This window comes from Gopherus evgoodei, chromosome 1 (genome assembly GCF_007399415.2).
Source record: "Gopherus evgoodei ecotype Sinaloan lineage chromosome 1, rGopEvg1_v1.p, whole genome shotgun sequence".
NCBI classification, from domain to species: Eukaryota; Metazoa; Chordata; order Testudines; family Testudinidae; genus Gopherus; species Gopherus evgoodei.
In genome coordinates this window covers 224,021,641-224,048,066 of record NC_044322.1, presented here as the reverse complement: position 1 = coordinate 224,048,066, position 26,426 = coordinate 224,021,641, and the positions used below count along the sequence as shown (strand labels likewise).

Here is a 26,426-nt window from a genome sequence, read left to right as displayed (position 1 = left end):
TGTTCCTGAAGACACGAGCGTCATGAACCTTCCCGGCCATCCACGTGGATGTTGGTGAAACGTCCCTTGTGATCCACCAGTGCTTGCAGCACCATTGACAATTACCCCTTGTGGTTTATATAGTGGGTGCCCTGGTGCTCCAGTGCCAAGATAGGGATATGGGTTCCATCTATCGCCCCCCCCCCCACAGTTAGGGAATCCCATTGCAGCAAAGCCATCCACTATGACCTGCACATTTCCCAGAGTCACAACCTTTCATAGCAGCAGCTTAATGATTGCTTTGGCTGCTTCCATCACAGCAGCCCCCACAGTAGATGTGCCCACTCAGAATTGATTCCCAACTGACCGGTAGCTGTCTGGCATTTCAAGCTTCCAGAGGGCTATTGCCACTCACTTCTCAACTGTGAGGGCTGCTCTCATCTTGGTATTCTGGCATTTCAGGGCAGGGGAAAGCAAGTCACAAAGTTCCAAGAAAGTTCCCTTACGCATGCGAAAGTTTCGCAACCACTGGGAATCGTCCCAAACCTGCAAAACTATGCTGTCCCACGAGTCTGTGCTTGTTCCCCGGCCCAAAATAGGTTTTCAATGGCTAGAACCTCCCCCATTACCATCAGTATCTCCAAAGCACAGGGGTCCGCGGTTTGAGAGAGTTCTGTGTCCATGTCCTCATCACTCTCGTCGCCGCGCTGCCGTAGCCACCTCCTCCTCGCCTGGTTTTGCAGGTCCTAGTTCAGCATAGACTGCACGATAATGAGCGAGGTATTTACAACGTCCATGATTGCTGTCTTGAGCTGAGCAGGGTCCATGCTTGCTGTGCTATGGCGTTTGCACAGTTCACCCATGAAAAAAGGTACGAAACAGTTGTCTGCTGCTTTAATGGAGGGAGAGATGAGGTTGTACCCAGAACCACCTGCAACAATGTTTTTGCCCCATCAGGTGCTGGGATCTCAACCCAGAATTCCAAGGGGCGAGGGGAGACTGCGGGAACTATGGGATAGCTATGGGATAGCTACCCCCAGTGCAACACTCCAGAAATCGACACTAGCCTCGGGATGTGGACGCACACCGCCGAATTAATGTGCTTAGTGTGGCCGCGTGTACTCGACTTTATAAAATGTTTTAAAAAACCAGTTTCTGTAAAATCGGTATAATCCCGTAGTGTAGACATACTCCTAGTCTCTTTCCCCCTCCTCCCAGTCCCAGTCTTCTTGTCCAGCTTGTCCCCATTTCCTGCTTTCTCTCCCAGTCCCGATTCTCTCCATCCACCAGCCTCTAGGCTCAGAATATTCCTCCTGCATCCTTATCCTGATCTACTTTCCCCTCTCACCCTGGTCTGCATTCAATTCAGGTAGCTTCCTCCCCACACTGCCTGTGCTCAGCATGTGGAAACAGTCTCCTTCATCTCAGTTCTAGTGCCTGGTACTACTCTGGCCCACAGCAGACAGGAGCATAATTTCAGCATAATTCTATAGGTTACATGTCTTTCCACTGCTGCAAACCCTCTTCTGGACAGTCACCTTGCTGTGGTGAAGGGGCTTGAGTGCTCCAACGATCCTCAGAGCTATGCTGTCGGGATCTTCATTTTTCTTCAAATTTGGTATAATGAGAAGATTCCGGAAGACTTGAGAAATGCCAACATAGTTACAATCTTTAAGAAAGAAGATAAGTCGGAGAGTGGAAATGATTGTGGCATTGCCTTGCTATCTACAGCAGGGAAAATTCTCACCCGTATCCTCTTAAACCTATTACTTCCCCTTGCTGAGGAAATATTGCCAGAATCTCAGTGTGGTTTAAGACCATCCTGCAAGACAACCGACATAATCTTTGTTGCCCACCAAATCCAGGAAAAGTCATGGGAGCAAAATCAGGACATGTACATGGCCTTCATCAATTTGACAAAGGCCTTCAACACTGTCAATCGTGAAGCCCTGTGGAAGGTACTGGCCAGATTTGGCTGCCTTCCAAAATTTATTAAGGGCCTAAGGTTTCTTCATGATGAGATGACTACCACTGTTCTCTGTAATGGCCTGGAGATGGATCTTTTTGGCATCAAAACTGGGGTTAAGCAAGGATGTGTTATTGCCACAACCCTGTTCTCCATGTATTTAGCTGTCATTTTGGTGCTCGTTAAAGACCGCATCCCCACTGAAGTTGACATTCAATACAGAATGGATGGACGGCTTATTAATTTTTGATGTTTGCACTGAAAGTCTAGACTCCTCAGAGCGTCCATTACTGACCTCCAGTACTCTGATGACTGAGTCATCCTTGCACACGCTGAGAATGACCTTCAGTCCATGCTGAAATTTTTTGCACAAGTTTACCGAAGCCTAGGACTCTCACTCAGTATCAAAAAAACTAATGTGCTCCATCAGCCTGCTTCAGGTCTTCCACATGAGCCGCCACAAATCACCATCGAGGGGCAGACTTTGGAGAGACTTGAGAACTTCTGTTACCTCAGTAGCCAACTTTCTCAAAATGCAAACATTGACAGTGAGATCCAGCACAGGATCCATTGTGCAAGTGCTTCCTTTGGGAAACTGCTCTGGCACCTTTTCACAGACCATGACCTACAGCAGGACACCAAGATCCAGGTCTATAAGAGAATTGTTATTCCTACTCTCCTTTATAGATTCAAAACCTGGGTGACCTATCGACAGCACCTCAAGAGCTTGGAGAGGTACCACCAATGATGTCGCTGGAAGATCCTTTGCATCAAGTGGGAAGATCACTACACTAGCACCAATATCCTCATTGAAGCCAATGTCACCAGCATTGACACAATGATCACTCACCAACTCTGCTGGACTGGACATTGTGTGCAGATGCCAGACTCTTGCCGCCCAAAACAAACCCTCTACTCTCAGCTCACTCATGGTCAAAGATCCTGTGGTAGTCAGAGGAAACCCTACAAAGACACACTGAAAGTGTATCTCAAGAAAAGTCATGTAGACAGCCCAAGCTGGGAGGACCAAACAACCAACGAATCTCAACAACGCTTCATCCTCCATCAGGCAGTGGCCCACTTCAAGAAGAAGTGCCTTGACCTCAAAGTTGAAAAGAGAGAGGGAAGGAAAGAAAGAAAAAGAAGTTTCTCCCAGCAGGCAACTGACCTGTCAGGAAACGTTTGTACCTACTGCGGGAAAATCTACGGTTCCAGGCTCGGACTCATGAGTTGTCTCAGGACCCGTATGTAAATCTGTGCTAGAGATCATCCTCGAATGGAGGGATCGCTGATGGTGGCGATGATACTGCTGCAACCAATGAAGCTGTGGGCCTACAGACAGCAGCCTCTTTCACTGTGCATCCCTGATTCACTCCCTGGCCACCATCCAGCCTGTGCACAGATTGAGACAGGGACCTTAGCAAAGAAGAATGTTTTGGTGAAGTCTGGTATTAATCCAATCAGAAATGAAATCTGAAAGCTGAACGAGAAGAGGTTGAGAGAGACAAGGTGGCTGAGGTAATATCTTTAATTGAAGCAACTTGTTGGTGAGAGAGAAGAGCTTCTGAGCTTACATACAGCTTGTCTCTGTAGGATCAAAAGTTTGTCTCTCTCCAACAGAAATGGGTCCAATAAAAGATATTACTTCACTCACCCTGTCTCTCTAATATCCTGGGACTAACACAGTTACAACAACACTGCATATAAGAAGACGACTGTCACTTTTTGGAAAGTTTTCTACTATTGTGTCAGGACAGCATCTCTCAAAAATTGCTTGATGCAGAAACATCACAGCTCCTATATAAAGAACAGGAGTACTTGTGGCACCTTAGAGACTAACAAATTTATTTGAGCATGAGCTTTCGTGGCTACAGCCCACTTCATCGGATGCATAGAATGGAACACACAGAAAGAGGCAGGAGCTATCCGCCTCACTACCTGAGGAGAAGAGTCATTAGCCTGCCAGCCAAGGCAGTCACCAGGGACTAAGCGCTGTCTCCCGAGCCAAGGGGGACTGTGGAAGAGACCTAGGAGCCTCCAACAACTGAAGTAACTGGGTCCCTGAAGCTCAGAGACATTGTGGGGTTCAGTCTCAACAAACTTGCAGCTGCCTCACATCAAGGAGCCTGGGACCGCAGCAGGAGGCCACCCAAGATATACGAGAGGGAGTTATGGGATAAAAGCTGCCAGCGAATGGGACTAAAGGGGTCATGCCCCAAACAAAAGGGACAGGGGTAGGAAGTAGCCTGGGGCAGGGGATTTAGATCTCTGCTGGGAGACCTCCCCTATTCAAGGGTAGATGCATGCAGGACCCTGGCCTGTGAGTTGGTGGAGAGGGAAGACCTGGGTTTCCCTTCCCCACTGCCTAAAATACTGAGGCAACTTAACCTGGATGTCGCCTGCCCCTTTAAGCGCCCTGTTACAAACCTGAACTTTTTTCCCCACTGCAAATGTGCAGCTCCAGCTGAGATGCAGACGCAGTTTTACAGAAAGGTGCACAGAAGGGACTTTTGCTGATACCCCTTTGTTTGTGAGCAGCTCCTTCCTTCTGCTGAGGCTCAGAGGAGAGGGATTCCCTGCTGTGCACTTGCTAGGTGTGCAGCACAAGGCATTGCAGTTGTTATTATCAGGTTAGGGAATTTACAATGGTGACGATCAATCTCTTTTCTTGAGTGTTTCAAAGTCCTGACAATGAATCTTTGTAAAGTTCCCACCCACACCAGATATTTTATTTTTTAAAAATACTAAGAAATTGCATATAATCCCTCCTCCCCATGTGAAGAGTGTATTGATGTTTGTCATTGAAACACTCAAAATCCAGGAAAGGGTTGAGATGAAACACTGCCCTGAGCTCCCATTGCCAGGGGGAGCTGCTAAAACTTTTGGAACTATGGTAAAATATTTTCTCTTCCTTGTGCTATATTCAGAGGAAGATATTATTCCTACTAAATGTTAAGAAAAGAGAAGTTAAAAAAAAACTTATAATGAGTCTGTAGCTGTAATGTTAACTACTGAGTCACAACAAACGTCTCCATAATATGATATTCCTGTGCTGTGTAGGGATGAGGTATATTTTTGGCTGAGCTCTCTATGCTATGCCGGATCCACTGTGTATCAGAGGTTTTGAAATTTTCTATTACTAGTTGGTCCAAAATGTGAGAAGTAACAGAGCAGACAGGGGAGTTTCTGGCCAAGCTGAGAGAATCCCCCCATTCCTTGGTCACTTTATGAGGGTGGCAAAAGGGACACGTAAATACCTCACCCTCTGTATCTCTGCGGTTGGGTGTCTGGGTCTGGATTTTGGCATGAGTGTAACATTTTCAAAAGTGCCTCAGCGACTTAGGAGCCTAAGTGACATTTTCCTTTTCCATTTTCTCTCCTGTCTGCATTTTTAGACCCATTCAGAGGGAAAGGGAAAGGAAAGACATGGCACTGAAACAACTGGAAATGAGATAATGAAAACACTTCACAGTCACACAGGGGGCTCCTTAGTGACCAGAGACATGAACAGGAATAACTACAGCTTAGTAATAATAAATATTACAGAATTTGCTCTGTTTTTGGTCGTTTCTCATTAGGGTCACAGGCACACGATGTCCTCTGGGTTCAAGCCCTTTTGTCTCAGGGGATTTGCCTTTCAGGACCAAGCTGGCTGATTCTTACCTGAACAGGTCACTCCAGCATCCTGTCCATGATTGCAGTTACTCTGACCCCATCCCTCGTTCCTGCAGTGCCAGAGAACAGACTCGGTACCATCACAGGCAACTTCATCCAGCCAAATTGGTCCAGATCCTGCTCCAAAATGAGCTTTGTCATGGGCACTGATAGCAGATCCACATCCCAACTGCTTACAAACAACTCCAGCATCTGCCATGTCCCAGTCATCACTACACACCGTCCCCCACTGATCCTGGTGTTTAACCTCCACTCTCCCAGCACAGGGGCTGCCTCCATCCGCCAGTCTCAGATCATTCACACCTTCAAAAAGAGACATAGAGCAGGGTCAGAGCGAGCAGGGAGCCCCCTCCCCAGCATTATCACAGCAGAGTCGGCACCTGGCAGCAGGGGATCTGCACCCAGAGCCAGGAGAATGGGACATGCCCAGAGCTGCCTCATGGCTCCACCTGATCCTATCTCAGGGCCTCACACTTGGGGCTGTCAGTGCTCCAGCTCTCGCCATTTTATCCCCATTCTGGTGGTTTGGGGTGTTTTTATCAGTCTCATGAGAACATGATGAAAGGCACCAACTCACCGAGTTTTCCTTATTCCAAATGGCGCCATCTCCTGTTACTGTCACTGGGGCTGAAGCCAGCGAGATGGCAGGGAAAGGGTCTGCACTGGGGTAACAGAGAGGCAGGAGAGATGGTCAGAAGGGAGGGGAGGGGACAGGGATCTGAAATTGGGGCAGGAGGGAGAGTGGAGACAGAGCACAGGGTGGACTGGAGGGAGTGCAGGGAGCATGGGGCTGGAGGGGGTTATTGAGCAGTGGCCAGGAGGGAGGGGAGGAGAAGAGGGTCTGCATGGTGAGGTGGAGAGAGGAGGGGGTCTGGAGTGGGGGACAATGAGAAGTGAGATGGGTGAGGAATTGGGCAGAAGGGTGAGAAGGAAGGGAGAGAGCAGAGGGGGGCAGAAAGAGGCATGGGGAGAAGAGTGGGGTCTAAAAGGGCAGGAGGAGGTAGGGGTGGGGAAGGGTGATCATGTGTAAGGGGAGGAGTGAGGGGGCCTGAAGCAGGGCAGCAAGAGGGTGAGGAGGCGAGGTGGTGTGGAGCAGAGGACAGGAGGGAGGGGAAGTAGCCTGGAACAGGGGTACATGAGGGAGTATTGGGGAGGATGGTGAAGTCAGGATGGAGTGGGGGGGGGTGGTCTGGTGCCATTGGACAGGAGGTAGGGAAGTTCTGGAGCAGGGGGATAGGAGGGAGTATTGGAGTGGGGAATGGAGTCTGAAGTAGGCAGGAGATGGGATCAGGAGTGGGAGGGGCAGGAGTGAAGGAGAGATGGAGAGGAGAAGGAGGGGGCTCTAGAACAGGGGCAGTGCTTCCCAGTCTCAGACAGAGACATTGTGGGGGGTGAAGGAAGCCAGGGAAGTGTTACTGTTTGCAAAAGGCTAAACCAATCCTGTCATGTTACAGTGACATAATTTCTGTGAATGGTTAATGTCAGGTCAGAGTGAAGGTCTCCAGTGTCTCTGTCTGTAACTCACCCCTGACCAGTGACAGAAGTTCTGTGTGTGAGTAGGAACCATGCTGCATCAATTAGCTCAGTGGCTGTCAACTATTTCCCCGCCACCCCTTCGTCTGTCAGAGGAACTGACCCAGGAGGGAAGAGCGAAGGCAGTGCTGGGCAATGGACGGCAGTTCCCCATCTCAGGGGTGAGGGGAGGGTAAGTGCAGTCTCCAGCTGAGCAGCCAGGGGAAATCATACAGTTTAGGTGCATTAAATGGTGACTTTTCAGCCTACGATTCTCACCCCCACTATAGCAGAGGAGTAGAGAGGCGGTTTCTCAAGTCCATAGACAGACTGAGTAACATCACTAGATGGTTTTTATAACCTCGTAATTTTTGTTCTTTGGAGCTTGGCATTAAGCCTCATGCTCCCTACCGGAGCTTCTTCTCCCCACCTGCTCCACACATTTCCCACTTCCACTGGTCTCTTCCTACCCTCCTCTCTTGGGCTCTGCCCCCTCCTCTTCTCCCCTTTCTACCTGGCCTCTCTGCCTTGCATACACAGGCTGCTCCTTCCCCAGACGAGCAGCAGACTCTGTCCCCACTCCCTGCCATTGGCTTTTCTCCCAGTAGCTCTGAGTTCCACTCCCTGCCCCCAGTTGTCTCAAGTGCTTTTGCATTTCTGGGGGATGTGGAGAGACAAAGAGAGAGGCGGTTCACAGGGAATGTGAGGAGGGGCCACTGCGTGTCACACAGTCCTAGGAGATTGGCTGGGAGAACTGGCCCCCAGGACAGGGTGTGAAGAGCCAGGACTTTCCCTGTGACTGGGAGCAAGTACGGGCATCATTAGAATACCCATGAGTTACGGCTCCATAGAGAGTTCCACTGTGGGGTGACTAGACAGCAAGTGTGAAAAATTGGGACAGGGGATGGGGGGGTAATAGGAGCCCTTATACAAAAAAGCCCCAAATATCAGGACTGTCCCTATATAATCAGGACATCTGGTCATCCTATTCCAATGTGACCCCTGGAACAGGCTGGTTGCATCTGTGAATGGCTGAGTCAGGGACAGCATGTTTATGGAGCCCCCATGGAGGTCAGAGAACAGCGCAGTTCACACTAGTACATGTGAATCTGCTCCTTTAATGCCAAGCAAACACAAAATGCTCACTTTGCTGCAATCTACAGGGACATTTATTCAGGTACAGCTCAGTTCAGTGCTGTCCCACAGGCAACCTATAGGTCCCAGTCTGCACTAAAGGAAAAAAGGGGCTTTTTTTCAATGGAGTTGACTCAGTGATGTTTACTTGTGGCAGCACCCAAGGCTGTAACACTGCTCTAACTAAGAAGAGTACCCAGAAGTCACCTACTACAGGACAGGCCCAACAAAGAAAATAACAGAATGCCGCTAGCCGTCATCTTCAGCCCCCATGTAAAACCTCTCCAGCGCATCATCTACAACTTCGCCTGAAGGACAATCCATCACTCTCACAAATCTTGTGAGACAGACCAGTCCTCGCTTACAGACAGCCCCCCAACCTGATGAAAATGCTCGCCAGCAACCGCACAACATACAACATAAACACTAACCTAGAATCCTATCCTTGTAACAAAGCCCGATGCCAACTCTGTCCATATAGCGAACAGGAGCTGCTAACAGGGAGTTTTGCAAGGGAGTTCTCCAGGTGAAGGAGGAGCACATACAGCATCTGTGGGGTAAGTGACTGTCTGCAGAGTTTGTGTTTGTGTTTGTGTTTGGGGATTACTTGCTGTGTGCTGAGCTTGTGTTTGTCAGTCTGTTTGGTTTGGTTGTTTGAAGGACCGTGTGCTGTAGCTGGCAGTTGGAGGTGGAGCTACCAGGAAGGTTTGAAAGCTAGAAGCCTCTGGTAATTGGCTGAGCCTTAACCAGTGGGCGGGGCATTCACTCAGGCCAGGGCTGTATAAAGCTGTGCACAAACGACCAGGGAGCTTAGCGAACAGGAGCTGCTAACAGGGAGTTTTGCAAGGGAGTTTGGAAGGGGAATAAGAAGGGAGCGGGGGTCCCTTTTCGGTCTCATTGGTGACCCATTGGTTCCCTGAACCTAGAAACTGAGCCGCATCCAAAACCTTTCTGCTTACAGCAGAGCAGACAGGGAGCTGCAGACGGGAATTTGAGAGAATTTGACAGAGGGAGGCTTACAATGGTGAGGAGGACCCGCAACACCTGTGCCACCACTGCTTCTGTCTCCTCCACCTGCGTCTGTAGCCAGACAGAGCACCAAAGCATGGATGCTTTTACCCAGATTCTGGTGTGGGCTTGCGAAGACTGTAATATGCAATTTCCACTTCCTGATATCCAGGCTGGGGGTGGCATCCAATGTGAAAGGTGCCTACTGGTGGAATATCTCAGGCAGCAGGTGGGAGAGCTACAGGAGGAGGTGGCTAGGCTGAGGAACATCCATATCCATGAGCAATTCTTGGACAGTATCTATGTGGAGACAGCTGACGTAGCTGTCCCAGTTGACAGGACTACTGACACACCAGTGGAGGAGATGCCTCAGAGTGTATCGGACACACCAGTGGAGGAGAAGGCTCAGGGTGGACACAGCCAGCTGGTTACTTCTAGCAGCAGGCAGTGCTACACCCCTGCTGCAAACCCTCCTGCTGTGGTAAATGATAACTGTTATGCTCTTCTTGATACAGGAGAGAAGGAATCACCCCCAACATTTAAGGAGGGGAAGCCTCGTACCCCTAAGGCTGGGAGGTCTGCTGCCACCACTGATAAGAAACGTAGGGTAGTGGTGGTTGGAGACTCTCTGCTGAGGGGGACGGAGACACCCATCTGTCGCCCTGACCGTTCATCCCGGGAGGTATGCTGCCTGCCAGGGGCCTGTATCCAAGATGTTACAGAGGCATTGTCGAGGATTATCCGGCCTTCTGACTACTACCCCATGCTGCTCATCCATGTGGGCAAAAATGACACTGCAAGGTGTGACACTGAGCAGATCAAGAGTGACTACAGGGCTCTAGGAGTACGGGTTAAGGAGTTTGGAGCGCAGGTGGTATTCTCTTCGATTCTTCCTGTTGAAAGTAGGGGCCCGGCCAGAGACAGATGCATTGTGGAGGTGAATGCCTGGCTGCGAAGATGGTGTCACCAGGAGGGCTTTGGCTTCCTCGACCACGGGATGCTATTCGAGGAAGGACTGCTAGGCACAGATGGCGTTCACCTTTCGAAGAGGGGAAAGGCCTTATTTGCGCACAGACTGGCTAACCTAGTAAGGAGGGCTTTAAACTAGGTTCGACGGGGACAGCTGAGCAAACCCCACAGGTAAGTGGGGAACAAGACCTGGGAGATGGGTTGGAAACAGGAGGGAGCACGGGCTATAATGGCAGTGAGGAAGGAGGGTCAGGGAAAACCTGGGAGGCAAGATCAAACCAGTATCTTAGATGCCTATATAGAAATGCAAGAAGTATGGGTAATAAGCAGGAAGAACTGGAAGTGCTAATAAATAAATACAACTATGACATTGTTGGCATTACTGAAACTTGGTGGGATAATACACACGACTGGAATGTTGGTGTGGATGGGTATAGTTTGCTCAGGAAGCATAGACAGAGGAAAAAGGGAGGAGGTGTTGCCTTATATATTAAAAAGGTACACACTTGGACTGAGGTGGAGGTGGACATAGGAGACAGAAGTGTTGAGAGTCTCTGGGTTAGGCTAAAAAGGGTAAAGAACACGGGTGATGTCATGCTGGGAGTCTACTACAGGCCACCTAATCAGGTGGAAGAGGTGGAGGAGGCTTTTTTCAAACAACTAACAAAATCATCCAAAGCCCAAGATTTGGTGGTGATGGGGGACTTCAACTATCCAGATATACGTTGGGAAAATAACACTGCGGGGCACAGACTCTCCAATAACTTCCTGGACTGCATTGCAGACAACTTTTTATTTCAGAAAGTTGAAAAAGCTACTGGCGGGAAGCTGTTTTAGACTTGATTTTAACAAATAGGGAGGAACTTGTTGAGAATTTGAAAGTAGAAGGAAGCTTGGGTGAAAGTGATCATGAAATCATAGAGTTTGCAATTCTAAGGAAGGGTAGAAGGGAGTACAGCAGAATAGAGACAATGGATTTCAGGAAGGCAAATTTTGGTAAGCTCAGAGAGCAGATAGGTAAGGTCCCATGGGAATCAAGACTGAGGGGAAAAACAACTGAGGAGAGTTGCGAGTTTTTCAAAGGAACACTATTACGGGCCCAAAAGCAAGCTATTCCGATGGTCAGGAAAGATAGAAAATGTGGCAAAAGACCACCTTGGCTTAACCACGAGATCTTGCGTGACCTACAAAATAAAAAGGCAACATATAAAAAATGGAAACTAGGTCAGATTACAAAGGATGAATATAGGCAAATAACACAGGAATGCAGAGGCAAGATTAGAAAGGCAAAGGCACAAAATGAACTCAAACTAGCTGTGGGAATAAAGGGAAACAAGAAGACTTTTTATCAATACATTAGAAGCAAGAGGAAGACCAAGGACAGGGTAGGCCCACTGCTCAGTGAGGAGGGAGAAACAGTAATGGGAGACTTGGAAATGGCAGAGATGCTGAATGACTTCTTTGTTTCGGTCTTCACTGAGAAGTCTGAAGGCATGTCTAATATAGTGAATGCTTACGGGAAGAGGATAGGTTTAGAAGATAAAATAAAGAAAAAGCAAGTAAAAAATCACTTAGAAAAGTTAGATGCCTGCAAGTCACCAGGGCCTGATGAAATGCATCCTAGAATACTCAAGGAGTCAATAGAAGAGGTATCTGAGCCTCTAGCTATTATCTTTGGGAAATCATTTGAGACGGGGGAGATTCCAGAAGACTGGAAGGGGGCAAATATAGTGCCCATCTATAAAAAGGGAAATAAAAACAACCCAGGAAACTACAGACCAGTTAGTTTAACTTCTGTGCCAGGGAAGATAATGGAGCAGGTAATTAAAGAAATCATTGCAAACCCTTGGAAGGTGGTAAGGTGATAGGGAATAGCCAGCATGGATTTGTAAAGAACAAATCGTGTCAAACTAATCTGATAGCGTTCTTTGATAGGATAACGAGCCTTGTGAATAAGGGAGAAGCAGTGGATGTGATATACCTAGACTTTAGTAAGGCATTTGATACAGTCTCGCATGATATTCTTATAGATAAACTAGGAAAGTACAATTTAGATGGGGCTACTATAAGGTGGGTGCATAACTGGCTGGATAACCGTACTCAGAGAGTAGTTGTTAATGGTTCCCAATCCTGCTGGAAAGGTATAACAAGTGGGGTTCCGCAGGAGTCTGTTTTGGGACCGGTTCTGTTCAATATCTTCATCAATGATTTAGATGTTGGCATAGAAAGTACACTTATTAAGTTTGCGGACGATACCAAACTGGGAGGGATTGCAACTGCTTTGGAGGACAGGGTCAAAATTCAAAATGATCTGGACAAATTGAAGAAATGGTCTGAGGTAAACAGGATGAAGTTCAATAAAGATAAATGCAAAGTGCTCCACTTAGGAAGGAACAATCAGTTTCACACATACAGAATGGGAAGAGACTGTCTAGGAAGGAGTATGGCAGAAAGAGATCTAGGGGTCATAGTAGACCACAAGCTTAATATGAGTCAACAGTGTGATATTGTTGCAAAAAAAGCAAACGTGATTCTGGGATGCATTAACAGGTGTGTTGTAAACAAGACATGAGAAGTCATTCTTCCATTTTACTCTGCGCTGGTCAGGCCTCAGCTGGAGTATTGTGTCCAGTTCTGGGCACCGCATTTCAAGAAACTTGTGGAGAAATTGGAGAGGGTCCAGAGAAGAGCAACAAGAATGATTAAAGATCTTGAGAACATGACCTATGAAGGAAGGCTGAAGGAATTGGGTTTGTTTAGTTTGGGAAAGAGAAGACTGAGAGGGGACATGATAGCAGTTTTCAGGTATCTAAGAGGGTGTCATCAGGAGGAGGGAGAAAACTTGTTCACCTTAGCCTCCAATGATAGAACAAGAAGCAATGGGCTTAAACTGCAGCAAGGGAGATTCAGGTTGGACATTAGGAAAAAGTTTCTAACTGTCAGGGTAGTTAAACACTGGAATAGATTGCCTAGGGAAGTTGTGGAATCTCCATCTCTGGAGATATTTAAGAGTAGGTTAGATAAATGTCTATTAGGGATGGTCTAGACAATATTTGGTCCTGCCATGAGGGCAGGGGACTGGACTCGATGACCTCTCGAGGTCCCTTCCAGTCCTAGAGTCTATGAATCTATGAATCGATTCAAGTGATACCATCATAGGACCTAATCACATGAGCCACAGTATCAGAGGCTCATTCACCTGCACATCTACAATGTGATATATGCCATCATGTGCCAGCAATGCCCCTCTGCCATATACATTGGCCAAACCAGACAGTCTCTATGCAAAAGGATAAATGGACACAAATCTGACATCAGGAATTCTAACATTCAAAAACCAGTGGGAGCACTTCAACCTCTCTAACCACTTGAAGGTGGCAATTTGCAACAAAAAAACTTCAAAAACAGACTCCAAAGAGAGACTGCTGAATTTGAATTAATATGCAAATTAGATACAATTAACTTAAGTCTAAACAGAGACTAGGAATGGTTGGGTCATTACACTAATTGAATATATTTCCCCATGTTAAGTATCCTCACACTTTCTACGGGTCATCTCGATTATCACTTCAAAGGGTTTTTTTTTCTCCTGCTGATGATAGCTCATCTCGACTGGCCTCTTACAGTTGGTATCCGTATTTCGACCTTTTCATGTTCTCTGTATGTATAAATATCTTCTTTCTGTGTGTTCCAGTCTATGCATCCAATGAAGTGGTCTGTAGCCCACGAAAGCTTATGCTCAGATAAATTTGTTAGTCTCTAAGGTGCCACAAGTACTCCTGTTCTTTTTGCTCTAGCTAAGTGCACACACAGTTCTGTTTCCCTGCACACAGTAGAAACTAAGAACAGCCGGCAGTTTCCTTGCTCAGAAATCCCCCAGCCTGCCCCTCCAGCGAGCTCCAACTGGCTTTGTTTCTTTTCTGCTTCCAGGATCCTGGTCACAACTCCTTCTACTGGCTTCTCCCTCCAACAGACACAGTCCGATGCCAATATCCTGGCCCCTGCATTAGCAACAAGGGAAACTTCTGGTTTAGCTCTGCCCTGCCCATGTGCCCAGTGCCTTTGGCAGTAGCCCCTACTATCTGCATCTGTTTTTACTCCATAAAGGATCTTGATTGCTCCATCTGTTGAGCCTAAAAGAGAGTTCTCGCCCTGCCATTGGCTTTCATGAGATCTGTGATTGTCTTAGGATCAAAGACTCCCCAATAGCAGCCATCAGCACCTTTCAGCTATCAATCACATTTACATACTGCACCTATCATATACTGGGGTATCATACTACATGGGGTGATATCCCCTATATTGTAAACTCCCCCGTGGCATTGTGTCTGTGTCATGTGAAGCAAACTCAAATTTCCCATAGAAAATAAAAAACTATCAAAGGGATGATGCACATTTCCTCATCAACTCAACAAAAATACATTGAGCTGAGCATGTGCTTGGCATAACTATATGACGCTCTCCCACAAGTAACTGGAGAGTATTTTATGCTCCCCCATGTCACTGGGTCTGCATCATGTGAAGCAGGCAAATTTCCCATAGAAAATAAGAAATATTCAGGGGATATAAACATTTGCTCATAAATCCAACAAAAATGCACTGAACTGAACATGTGCTTGACATCACCATATGACATCATCCCACAATCATGCAGTAATTTATCGCTCACATGGTAATAATTGTCCATCCCCTGCAATGTCAGTCTGAGCACCAGAAGCCACCATAGAATCCTCTGCTTTTCGGTCATGTACAGCTGTGTCATGGGCTCTAATCCCAGCACATTATATCTGAACTACTTGGGAATCTGAAATATAAACTCCAAGTAACCTGCTAGACTGTTTGGTTTGCTCAGGATTTTTGGGAATCAGGCCCCTAATCACCACACAGTTACTGAGCTGTCTGTGAAATAAACATTAGGGCAGGTTTTCCTCTAAAACAGTAATTTAGACTGACATTTCTGATTGCCAACATCAGGCTAGCGCAGCAGCACATTGGGGTCCCATGAGCCAGTTACAGCTCAGCAGTTCACTGCCCTGCCAGTCACATGGATCACTCTCATGCTGTTAACACCAGCCCAACAGGTTCCAGTCACTGTATTATTTTAATCATATCTGGGTCCCACATTCGATTTTAATCCTACTGCTAATAAGTTTTGGAGTCTCTGGGCCAGATTCATGTCCTAAAATGCACCAGCACATTCTGATGTACTCAATGGTCAGTCTCCCCCACCCCACCCCATTGCTGTTGAGTCTGCCTTGAGCTTGGACACTGCATGGCAAGGGGCCTGCAGCCTCCTCTGTGCTGGAGGAATGAGAGCAGCCCTGAGACTGGGCACGGGCGGCCTTGAGGGAATGGAACCAATGTGTCCCTGAAAGGCCCTGATACAGAACCTCTGTCACGCAGCTTGTGCTGGTCAGGCTTCTCTAGTCTCCATCTAGGATTCAAAGCTTCTCTGCTCCAGCAGAAACCCTGGGGGAGGGAGGCAGGGCTCCTGCAGGGTAAATCTTCTTGCTGGCAGAGCTTCCAGTACCCCTATGGGCACAAGGCATTGCAAACTGCACCCCAACACATGCACACACCCCTTATCTGGGAAGAATCCATTCTGGGTTTATTTGGATAAATACTGCTCACTTCAAAATGATGAAACTTTTACTGGCTTCAGTGAGTGAACAGGGGAGTAAGGAGCCAAGACTTGGCTGTTGGATTCAGGGCCAAACAGACATTTCTGTTGGATCCCAAATTATTGATGTATTTATTGGGATTTAAAATACTAAAGCGATGCCTAACCAAGACTGTTGGCACCCGGATGGCACTGATAACATACTTAAATCCCTGCAGCATGAAGTGACCATTTCAACAGGAACTCAGCCAGCCAGGCACCTATAGAAACTCCTTTCCACCCATTTCTCATTATTTGACGCACAGCCTGGGTCCTTCCTACCCCCAAACAAGTGTCTTTTGCTGTGTGCCCAAAAGGTCACCAAATTTGAGCAAGTTTCAGAGTCCTGGAGGCCTCACAGAGAACATCCTGTCAACCACCCCTCTTCTTTATAAGAAGGGGAACCAGGTCAGGTGCCCCTGCTAACCATAGTGGTGGCAGTACAACACGGGGAGAAAGGTGATCCCTCAGGGAGGCCGGTTCAAGGCCATTAAGGACTTTATAAATCCTAACCAACACCTTAATCTCAACCCAGAGCTGGGCAGCCAGTGCAAATCCTGGAGCGCGGCTGTAACATGCTCCCAGCGAGATATACTGATCAGTGAGTCACTGCCAGTTGCACCAGCTTCGTACTCTGAATGGTTCTAAGGTGCAGCCCCACATTAGGGTCATATGAATAGTCCAATCTCCAGGTAACAAAAGCCTCAATAACAGTGGCAAGGTCGAATCCCGAAAGGAAAAGTCACAACCTCTTAGCCAGACACTGGTATTAAAAAGTTGACTTTAAAAGTTACCTCCCTAGTTCCAGTTAACCCAGCTCCCCTGGTGAAACACAGAGGAGATTTACCTGCTACATCCTGAACTGCGAGAAGAAGAAGCCACAGCACCAAAGTGGAGAGATGTCCCTTCATTGCCAGCCTGACTTGCTGTCCCCTCCTCTCACTGCACTGGCTGCACCTAAGCACCTGCCAGGGCTCCTCTATATCTGACAAGTGATAACAAAGCAGTGGAAGGGAAATATATAGAGTCAGAAGCTGGCATCAGCTGCATGAAGGAACCAATAGCAAACCCACCTGCCTTTTTAGTTATTATCAGTGGTTTTATCTGTGACTTTATGCAGCTAAAACATCCAATAAAACTCAAAAGCAACAAACATCACCATATATGAGTGATGAGCCCCCTCCTGACGTCAGGTTTACCACAGCCTCAGATCATCGGGTAACCCCCAATCTCTGGAGCTGGGAGAAAAGTTCTGTACAAACTGTATTTGTGCTGTTTCTCGCCCCAATAGATTCTATATCATATTGAACATGAATTGGGAGACATTAGAGGCAGGTTATTTTATAAACTAGGAAAGAAATTCCTTGTGCCAAAGGTGATCGTTACAAGACAAACTCCCAGTATTGGACATGCCCAACTGTAGACAAGGACAACTCACTAGAACCAGGTTCTGTCATTCAGATCAGCTTTATAGAAGAAGAATTACTCAGCAGCTTCTGAAATACTGACAGTTCTTCTACTAATAGAATTTGGGTCACGGGTGAAAGTGGGCCAGTACAACGTACTCTTAAAAAGTGGCTACTGGTACCAGACTGTATGCAGCCACGGCAGCGCTTTAACATCATTGCCCCTTTCCCTCTACCCCCACAGGCTGCCAACATTGGGGGGGGGAGGGGCATCTGCCCCGGGGCTGGCAATTTAAAATTTAAATCACCATAGGAGCCCCGGGCGGCACAGGCCAGGCAGTGCTGATGGCCTGTCTGGGGGAGGCTGACCTCCAGCCCTACCCCTGCCACTCAGGGTCCCAGTCCTTCTGGGGCTCGAATCCAGACTCTATACCAGTAAGAGCTTAATGTTAATTTCATCCTGGCCTTGGGGTTTCCTGCCTAGACTATGATTCTTAGTGGTAGAGGCAGAGCTTAGGGCTTCCTGAGTAGGCCATGACCCTCTCTTGCAGTAGCAGGATGTCCTGCACACACTATGCCCATCAGTGCTGTCAGCAGGAGGAGGGCTCCTTGGAAACAAGTTTACTTGACTCATGGGACACAGACAATTCAAGGAACAGGCACAAGGCATGGGGCATATAGCACAGAACAATGTCTGGCTGGCACCATACCTAGCTCCTGCTCTTCCTCAAGAGAACTGTTACAAGTACTTGGATTAAGGGGAATGTCTTTACCTTTGCATTTTCTCCCATGCTGTCTTTTCTGTATGGAGAAAAATCCCTGAGAAAATCTATGCAACCAACACCTGATCCTCCTTTGAATCCCTCCTTGAGACTCTGCTCTGTTGTGATTCCGGAAAAACACTTCACAGTGAGTGACTAGTGTGGCTGTGCCTCTTCCCCTTTCTTCCCTCTCTTTATTTTTGCCAAACTCCTCACCCCAGTCCTGCCATTCCCCTCATTCTGCCCTGCCACTACTTGAACAAATAGTAATGACAAAACAGGAAATTGCACCAAAATAGAGTAAGGGCCCTACTGTCAATCAAACGTTAACCCCACCCCTTGATCCCTGTCCACCTGTCACAGGAAGTACTGCCCATGGGGTATTATTTCCGGGGTCAAGCCAGACACATCACTTGAAGCAAGGTGTGTCATGTGACCCCTCTGAGAACTCCTCCCACCTCCCTGTACCAATCAGGATAGGTTTTGCCCCCTTAGGACCACCCTGAGAGGCAATTTGACCAATGACGGGGAATTCTGGGGCAGCGTGACCTGTCCAGAAATGAGTCATGTGACCCCTCTTAGAACTCCTCCAACCATCCTCTACCAATCAGGAGGGGCCTTCGACCATCCCCGGAGAAAGTGCTACGTCATCAACAGTTCTAAGGAGGAGGATGGAGCGGCCGAGGGGAGTCCTTTGGCCCAGCCATTGATGGGTATGCCCAACCCCAAAACCCAACTGCTTGTGAGACACCCCAATGATTGTGATGGCCTGCTCCTTGGAGGAGGAAGGCAAACGCAGCTCAGGGAAGTCACTGGTGGACAAGATGAACAGAAAAGATGTTGCTCAGGTAAAAGAACAATTTAGAAGTAATGTTAGAGGGGATGTGTGTGTGTGTGTGTGTGTGTGTGTGTGTGTGTGTGTGTGTGTGTGTGTGTAAAAGGGGGTGAGGAACTGGGGTTATGTAAATCTAAAAACAAGCTGTTGGAATTTACATTTGTTTCTTTTCTGAAAATCTCTCGGCAGTTCGCTGATGTCTTTCTAGAGGACCCAGAAGCCCTGGACAATGTTGCATCAAACAGCGAAGACAAACTGGGTCACCTTGTTTTTGCTCAATGCCAGTACAAATTGTTGATGATGAGGATGACAGCTATGAGGAGTTTAGGAGAAGGCTTGGCATGGAACTAACTGAGCCAGTGCCACGTTGTGAGTGTAAAAAAATCTTGTGGACTATGGCTTATTGCTGTTTATGCTGTCCTTAATCACTCTCCTAGGGAAAGCTTTTCGAAGATTGTGAGGGCTGTGTCATAGATGCACCATGTAACTGTGTAACATGATGGCTGTGTAACCTGGACTTCAATGGGTATAAACTGCAAGCTCCAGGGCCTGTGTGTTGAGCTGTATTTGGAAAGTTTATTAAACACTGTTATTGCCATTAGTGATGCTATGCAATCTCTGTGCTTAACTCAAGAACATTTAGCCCAAGGGATGACCTTGATAAATGCTGTGGAGATTCTGACTGTGTTTTAAAGAAAATGACCAAACCAGAAGATGCTGCTTACGGCATTATATTGACCATCTGGTCCACAAAAAAGTTACAGAACTCTGCTTAAGAAAAAGACTATTTGTAAGAAATCTATTAGGATAAAGTTAGAGAATAGTGAGGGGACAAACATGATATAAAACTTGGTAGCTGTAAATAATTAAAGCAAAAACTATTGAAAAGGACTTTATGACTGTCTGTGTTTCTGTTAGAAGGTTTCTGTGTCCCTTAAATGAGCTAAAAGTTTTAATGGAGCTTCTTGGTGTGTTTTCAAGGAGCTGTATGTCTTTTAAATGAAAAAAAAATAGTTCGTGAGAACTTCGCTCTTGTGTCTCTGGGTAAAAAAAACCCATTTACAGCAAAAAGCTGAAATGTATCTTGTAGAATCTTGGGTCGGGGGGAAACTCTAAAAATGTGTTTACAATTAAAAAAATAAACAGGGATGGTTCAGACATGTGTTTGAGTACATTAGAGCTGACCTACCGTGTTGAACTGAATAGTTTTAACCACACCCCCACTGAATAGCCAGGGTGACTGAGATTACCCACCCTTGTTGCCATTGGGGTTAATCGTATCCGTGATTAGTAATTATATTTGACGTGTGTACACCCATAGTAAGAGAGGTGGGTGGGTGAGAATGTTGTGCTCTGATTAATATGAAATGAAATAAAACCTCAGAACAGATGAGCAAAGCCCACAGGTAAGTGGGGAACATGGAGACCTGGAAGATGGATAGGAAAGAAGAGGGAGCGTGGTCTATAATGGCAGAGAGAAAGGAGGATCAGGGCAAAACTGGGAGGCAAGATCAAACCAGTATCTTAGATTCATAGATTCATAGACTCTAGGACTGGAAGGGACCTCGAGAGGTCATCGAGTCCAGTCCCCTGCCCTCATGGCAGGACCAAATACTGTCTAGACCATCCCTAATAGACATTTCTCTAACCTACTCTTAAATATCTCCAGAGATGGAGATTCCACAACTTCCCTAGGCAATCTATTCCAGTGTTTAACTACACTGACAGTTAGAAACTTTTTCCTAATGTCCAACCTGAATCTCCCTTGCTGCAGTTTAAGCCCATTGCTTCTTGTTCTATCATTGGAGGCTAAGGTGAACAAGTTTTCTCCCTCCTCCTGATGATACCCTTTTAGATACCTGAAAACTGCTATCATGTCCCCTCTCAGTCTTCTCTTTTCCAAACTAAATAAACCCAATTCCTTCAGCCTTCCTTCATAGGTCATGTTCTCAAGACCTTTAATCATTCTCGTTGCTTTTCTCTGGACCCTCTCCAATTTCTCCACAAGTTTCTTGAAATGCGGTGCCCAGAACTGGACACAATACTCTAGCTGAGGCCTAACCAGTGCAGAGTAAAGCGAAAGAGTGACTTCTCATGTCTTGTTTACAACACACCTGTTAATGCATCCCAGAATCACGTTTGCTTTTTTTTTGCAACAGTATCACACTGTTGACTCATATTAAGCTTGTGGTCTACTATGACCCCTAGATCTCTTTCTGCCATACTCCTTCCTAGACAGTCTTTTCCCATTCTGTATGTGTGAAACTGATTGTTCCTCCCTAAGTGGAGCACTTTGCATTTATCTTTATTGAACTTCATCCTGTTTACCTCAGACCATTTCTCCAATTTGTCCAGATCATTTTGAATTTTGACCCTGTCCTCCAAAGCAGTTGCAATCCCTCCCAGTTTGGTATCATCCGCAAACTTAATAAGCGTACTTTCTATGCCAACATCTAAATCGTTGATGAAGATATTGAACAGAACCGGTCCCAAAACAGACCCCTGCGGAACCCCACTTGTTATACCTTTCCAGCAGGATTGGGAGCCATTAACAACTACTCTCTGAGTACGGTTATCCAGCCAGTTATGCACCCACCTTATAGTAGCCCCATCTAAATTGTACTTTTCTAGTTTATCTATAAGAATATCATGCAAGACCGTATCAAATGCCTTGCTAAAGTCTAGGTATATCACATCCACTGCTTCTCCTTTATCCACAAGGCTTGTTATCCTATCAAAGAACGCTATCAGATTAGTTTGACACGATTTGTTCTTTACAAATCCATGCTGGCTATTCCCTATCACCTTACCACCTTCCAAGTGTTTGCAGATGATTTCTTTAATTACCTGCTCCATTATCTTCCCTGGCACAGATGTTAAACCAACTGGTCAGTAGTTTCCTGGGTTGTTTTTATTTCCCTTTTCATAGATGGACACTATATTTGCCCCCTTCCAATCTTCTGGAATCTCCCCCGTCTCCCATGATTTCCCAAAGATAATAGCTAGAGGCTCAGATACCTCTTCTATTAACTCCTTGAGTATTCTAGGATGCATTTCATCAGGCCCTGGTGACTTGCAGGCATCTAACTTTTCTAAGTGATTTTTTACTTGCTCTTTTTTTTATTTTATCTTCTAAACCTACCCTCTTCCCGTAAGCATTCACTATATTAGACATGCCTTCAGACTTCTCAGTGAAGACCGAAACAAAGAAGTCATTCAGCATCTCTGCCATTTCCAAGTCTCCTGTTACTGTTTCCCTCTCCTCACTGAGCAGTGGGCCTATCCTGTCCTTGATCTTCCTCTTGCTTCTAATGAATTGATAAAAAGTCTTCTTGTTTCCCTTTATTCCCATAGCTAGTTTGAACTCATTTTGTGCCTTTGCCTTTCTAATCTTGCCTCTGCATTCCTGTGTTATTTGCCTATATTCATCCTTTGTAATCTGACCCAGTTTCCATTTTTTATATGACGCCTTTTTATTTTGCAGGTCACGCAAGATCTCGTGGTTAAGCCAAGGTGGTCTTTTGCCACATTTTCTATCTTTCCTAACCATCGGAATAGCTTGCTTTTGGGCCCTTAATAGTGTTCCTTTGAAAAACTGCCAACTCTCCTCAGTTGTTTTTCCCCTCAGTCTTGATTCCCATGGGACCTTACCTATCAGCACTCTGAGCTTATCAAAATCTGCCTTCCTGAAATCCATTGTCTCTATTCTGCTGGACTCCCTTCTACCCTTCCTTAGAATTGCAAACTCTATGATTTCATGATCACTTTCACCGAAGCTTCCTTCTACTTTCAAATTCTCAACAAGTTCCTCCCTATTTGTTAAAATCAAGTCTAGAACAGCTTCCCCCCAGTAGCTTTTTCAACTTTCTGAAATAAAAAGTTGTCTGCAATGCAGTCCAGGAAGTTATTGGAGAGTCTGTGCCCCGCAGTGTTATTTTCCCAACATATATCTGGATAGTTGAAGTCCCCCATCACCACCAAATCTTGGGCTTTGGATGATTTTGTTAGTTGTTTGAAAAAAGCCTCATCCACCTCTTCCACCTGATTAGGTGGCCTGTAGTAGACTCCCAGCACGACATCACCCGTGTTCTTTACCCCTTTTAGCCTAACCCAGAGACTCTCAACACTTCCGTCTCCTTTGTCCATCTCCACCTCAGTCCAAGTGTGTACCTTTTTAAAATATAAGGCAACACCTCCTCCCTTTTTCCTCTGTCTATCCTTCCTGAGCAAACTATAGCCATCCACACCAACATTCCAGTCATGTGTATTATCCCACCAAGTTTCAGTAATGCCAACAATGTCATAGGTATATTTATTTATTAGCACTTCCAGTTCTTCCTGCTTATTACCCATACTTCTTGCATTTCTATATAGGCATCTAAGATACTGGTTTGATCTTGCCTCCCAGGTTTTCCCTGACCCTCCTTCCTCACTGCCATTATAGCCCGTGCTCTCTCCTGTTTCCTACCCATCTCCCAGGTCTTGTTCCCCACTTACCTGTGGGCTTTGCTCACCTGTCCCCGTCAAACCTAGTTTAAAGCCCTCCTTACTAGGTTAGCCAGTCTGTGCGCAAATAAGGCCTTTCCCCTCTTCGAAAGGTGAACGCCATCTGTGCCTAGCAGTCCTTCCTCGAATAGCATCCCGTGGTCGAGGAAGCCAAAGCCCTCCTGGTGACACCATCTTCGCAGCCAGGCATTCACCTCCACAATGCATCTGTCTCTGCCCGGGCCTCTACCTTCAACAGGAAGAATCGAAGAGAATGCCTATATACAAATGCGACTACGACGTTGTTGGCATCACTGAAACTTAGTGAGATAATACACATGATTGGAGTGTTGGTGTGGATGGGTACAGCCTGCTCAGGAAGGATAGACAAGGGAAAAAGAAAGGAGGTGTTGCCTTATATATTAAAAATGTACACACCTGGACTGAGGTGGAGATGGAGAAGGAGACGAAAGTGTTGAGAGTCTCTGGGTTAGGCTAAAAGGGGTAAAAAACAAAGGTGATGTCATCCTAGGAGTCTACTATAGGCCACCTAACCAGGTGGAAGAGGTGGATGAGGCTTTTTAAAACAACTAACAAAATCATCCAAAGCCCAAGATTTGGTGGTGATGTTGGCAAAATAACACCGCGGGGCACAGACTATCCAATAAGTTCCTGGACTGCATTGCAGTTAACTTTTTATTTCAGAAGGTTGAAAAAACTACTGGGGGAAAGCTGTTCTAGACTTGATTTTAACAAATAGGGAGGAACTCGTTGAGAATTTGAAAGTAGAAGGCAGCTTGGGTGAAAGTGATCATGAAATCATAGAGTTTGCAATTCTAAGGAAGGGTAGAAGGGAGTACAGCAAATAGAGACAATAGATTTCAGGAAGACGGATTCTGGTAACCTCAGAGAGCTGATACATAACGTCCCTTGGAATCAAGACTGAGAAGAAAACCAACTGAGGAGAGTTGGCAGTTTTTCAAAGGGACACTATTAAGGGCCCAAAAGCAAGCTATTCCACTGGATAGGAAAGATAGAAAATGTGGCAAAAGACCACCTTGGCTTAACCACAAGATCTTCCATGATCTAAAAAATAAAAAGGAGTAAAAAAAAAAAGTGGAAACTAGGACAGATTAGAAAGGATGAATATAGGCAAACAACACAGAAATGCAGGGGCAAGATTAGAAAGGCAAAGGCACAAAATGAGCTCAAACTAGCCATGAGAATAAAGGGAAACAAAAAGACTTTTTATCACTCCATTAGAAGCAAGAGGAAGACCAAGGACAAGGGAGGCCCACTGCTCCGTGAGGAGGGAGAAACAGTAACTGGAAACTTGGAAATGGCAGAGATGCTTAATAACTTCTTTGTTTCGGTCTTCACTGAGAAGTCTGAAGGAATGCCTAACATAGTGAATGCTAATATGAATGGAGTAAGTTTAGAAGATAAAATAAAAAAAAAGAACAAATTAAAAATCACTTAGAAAAGCTAGATGCCTGCAAGTCACCACGGCCTGATGAAATGCATCCTAGAATACTCAAGGAGCTAATAGAGTAGATATCTGAGCCTCTAGCTATTATCTTTGGAAAATCGTGGGAGACAGGAGAGATTCCAGAAGACTGGAAGGGGGCAAATATAGTGCCCATCTATAAAAAGGGAAATAAAAACAACCCAGGAAACTACAGACCAGTTAGTTTAACTTCTGTGCCAGGAAAGATAATGGAGCAAGTAATTAAGGAAATCATCTGCAAACATTTGGAATGTGGTAAGGTGATAAGGAATAGCCAGCACGGATTTGTAAAGAACAAATCATGTCATACCAATCTGATAGCTTTCTTTGATCGGATAACAAGTCTTGAGGATAAGGGAGAAGTGGTGGATGTGGTATACCTAGACTTTAGTAAGGCATTTGATATCTTATTGATAAACTAGACAAATACAATTTAGATGGGGCTACTATAAGGTGGGTGCATAACTGGCTGGGTAACCATACTCAGAGAGTAGTTATTAATGGTTCTCAATCCTGCTGGAAAGGTATAACAAGTGGGGTTCCGCAGGGGTCTGTTTTGGGGCCAGCTCTGTTCAATATCTTCATCAATGACTTAGATGTTGGCATAGAAAATACGCTTATTATGTTTGCAGATGATACCAAACTGGGAGGGATTGCAACTGATTTGGAGAACAGGTTCATAATTCAAAATGATCTGGACAAATTGGAGAAATGGTCTGAGGTAAACAGGATGAAGTTTAACAAAGACAAATGCAAAGTGCTCCATTAAAGAAGGAAAAATCAGTTCCACACATACAAAATGGGAAGAGACTGTCTAGGAAGGAGTACAGCAGACAGGGATCTAGGGGTTATAGTGGACCACAAGCTAAATATGAGTCAACAGTGTGATGCTGTTGCAAAAAAAAGCAAACGTGATTCTGGGATGCATTAACAGGTGTGTTGTGAGCAAGACACGATAAGTCATTCTTCCTCTCTACTATGCTTTGGTTAGGCCTCAACTGGAGTATTGTGTCCAGTTCTGGGCACTGCATTTCAAGAAAGATGTGGAGAAATAGGAAAAGGTCCAGAGAAGAGCAACAAGAATGATTAAAGGTCTTGAGAACATGACCTATGAATGAAGGCTGAAAGAATTGGGTTTGTTTAGTTTGGAAAAGAGAAGACTGAGAGGGGACATGATAGCAGTTTTCAGGTATCTAAGAGGGTGTCATCAGGAGGAGGGAGAAAACTTGTTCACCCTAGCCTCTAAGGATAGAACAAGAAGCAATGGGCTTAAACTGCAGCAAGGGCGGTTTAGGTTGGACATTAGGAAAAAGTTACTAACTGTCAGGGTGGTTAAACACTGGAATTAATGGCCTAGGGAGGTTGTGTAATCTCCATCTCTGGAGATATTTAAGAATAGGTTAGATAAATGTCTATCAGGAATGGTCTAGACAGTATTTGGTCCTGCCATGAGGGCAGGGGATGGGGACTCAATTACCTCTCGAGGTCTCTTCCAGTCCTAGAATCTATGAATCTATGAGTTCACAGATG

The 26,426-nt window shown here is 46.0% G+C and overlaps 1 protein-coding gene across 1 annotated transcript in view; it reads right to left on the bottom strand.

Moving 5' to 3' along the window:
• The window catches only part of LOC115636989 (scavenger receptor cysteine-rich type 1 protein M130-like), a 73,388-nt gene extending 56,517 nt beyond the window's left edge, over positions 1-16,871 (bottom strand). Inside the window, exons 1-2 of the mRNA XM_030537780.1 lie at positions 16,750-16,871; positions 5,609-5,923 (exon numbers count right to left, since the gene is read on the bottom strand). Of these exons, the coding sequence (XP_030393640.1) occupies positions 5,609-5,923; positions 16,750-16,813 (379 nt within the window). The 5' untranslated portion in view covers positions 16,814-16,871. The remainder of the gene's footprint in view (positions 1-5,608; positions 5,924-16,749) is intronic.
• Between the last annotated feature and the right edge of the window lie 9,555 nt (positions 16,872-26,426).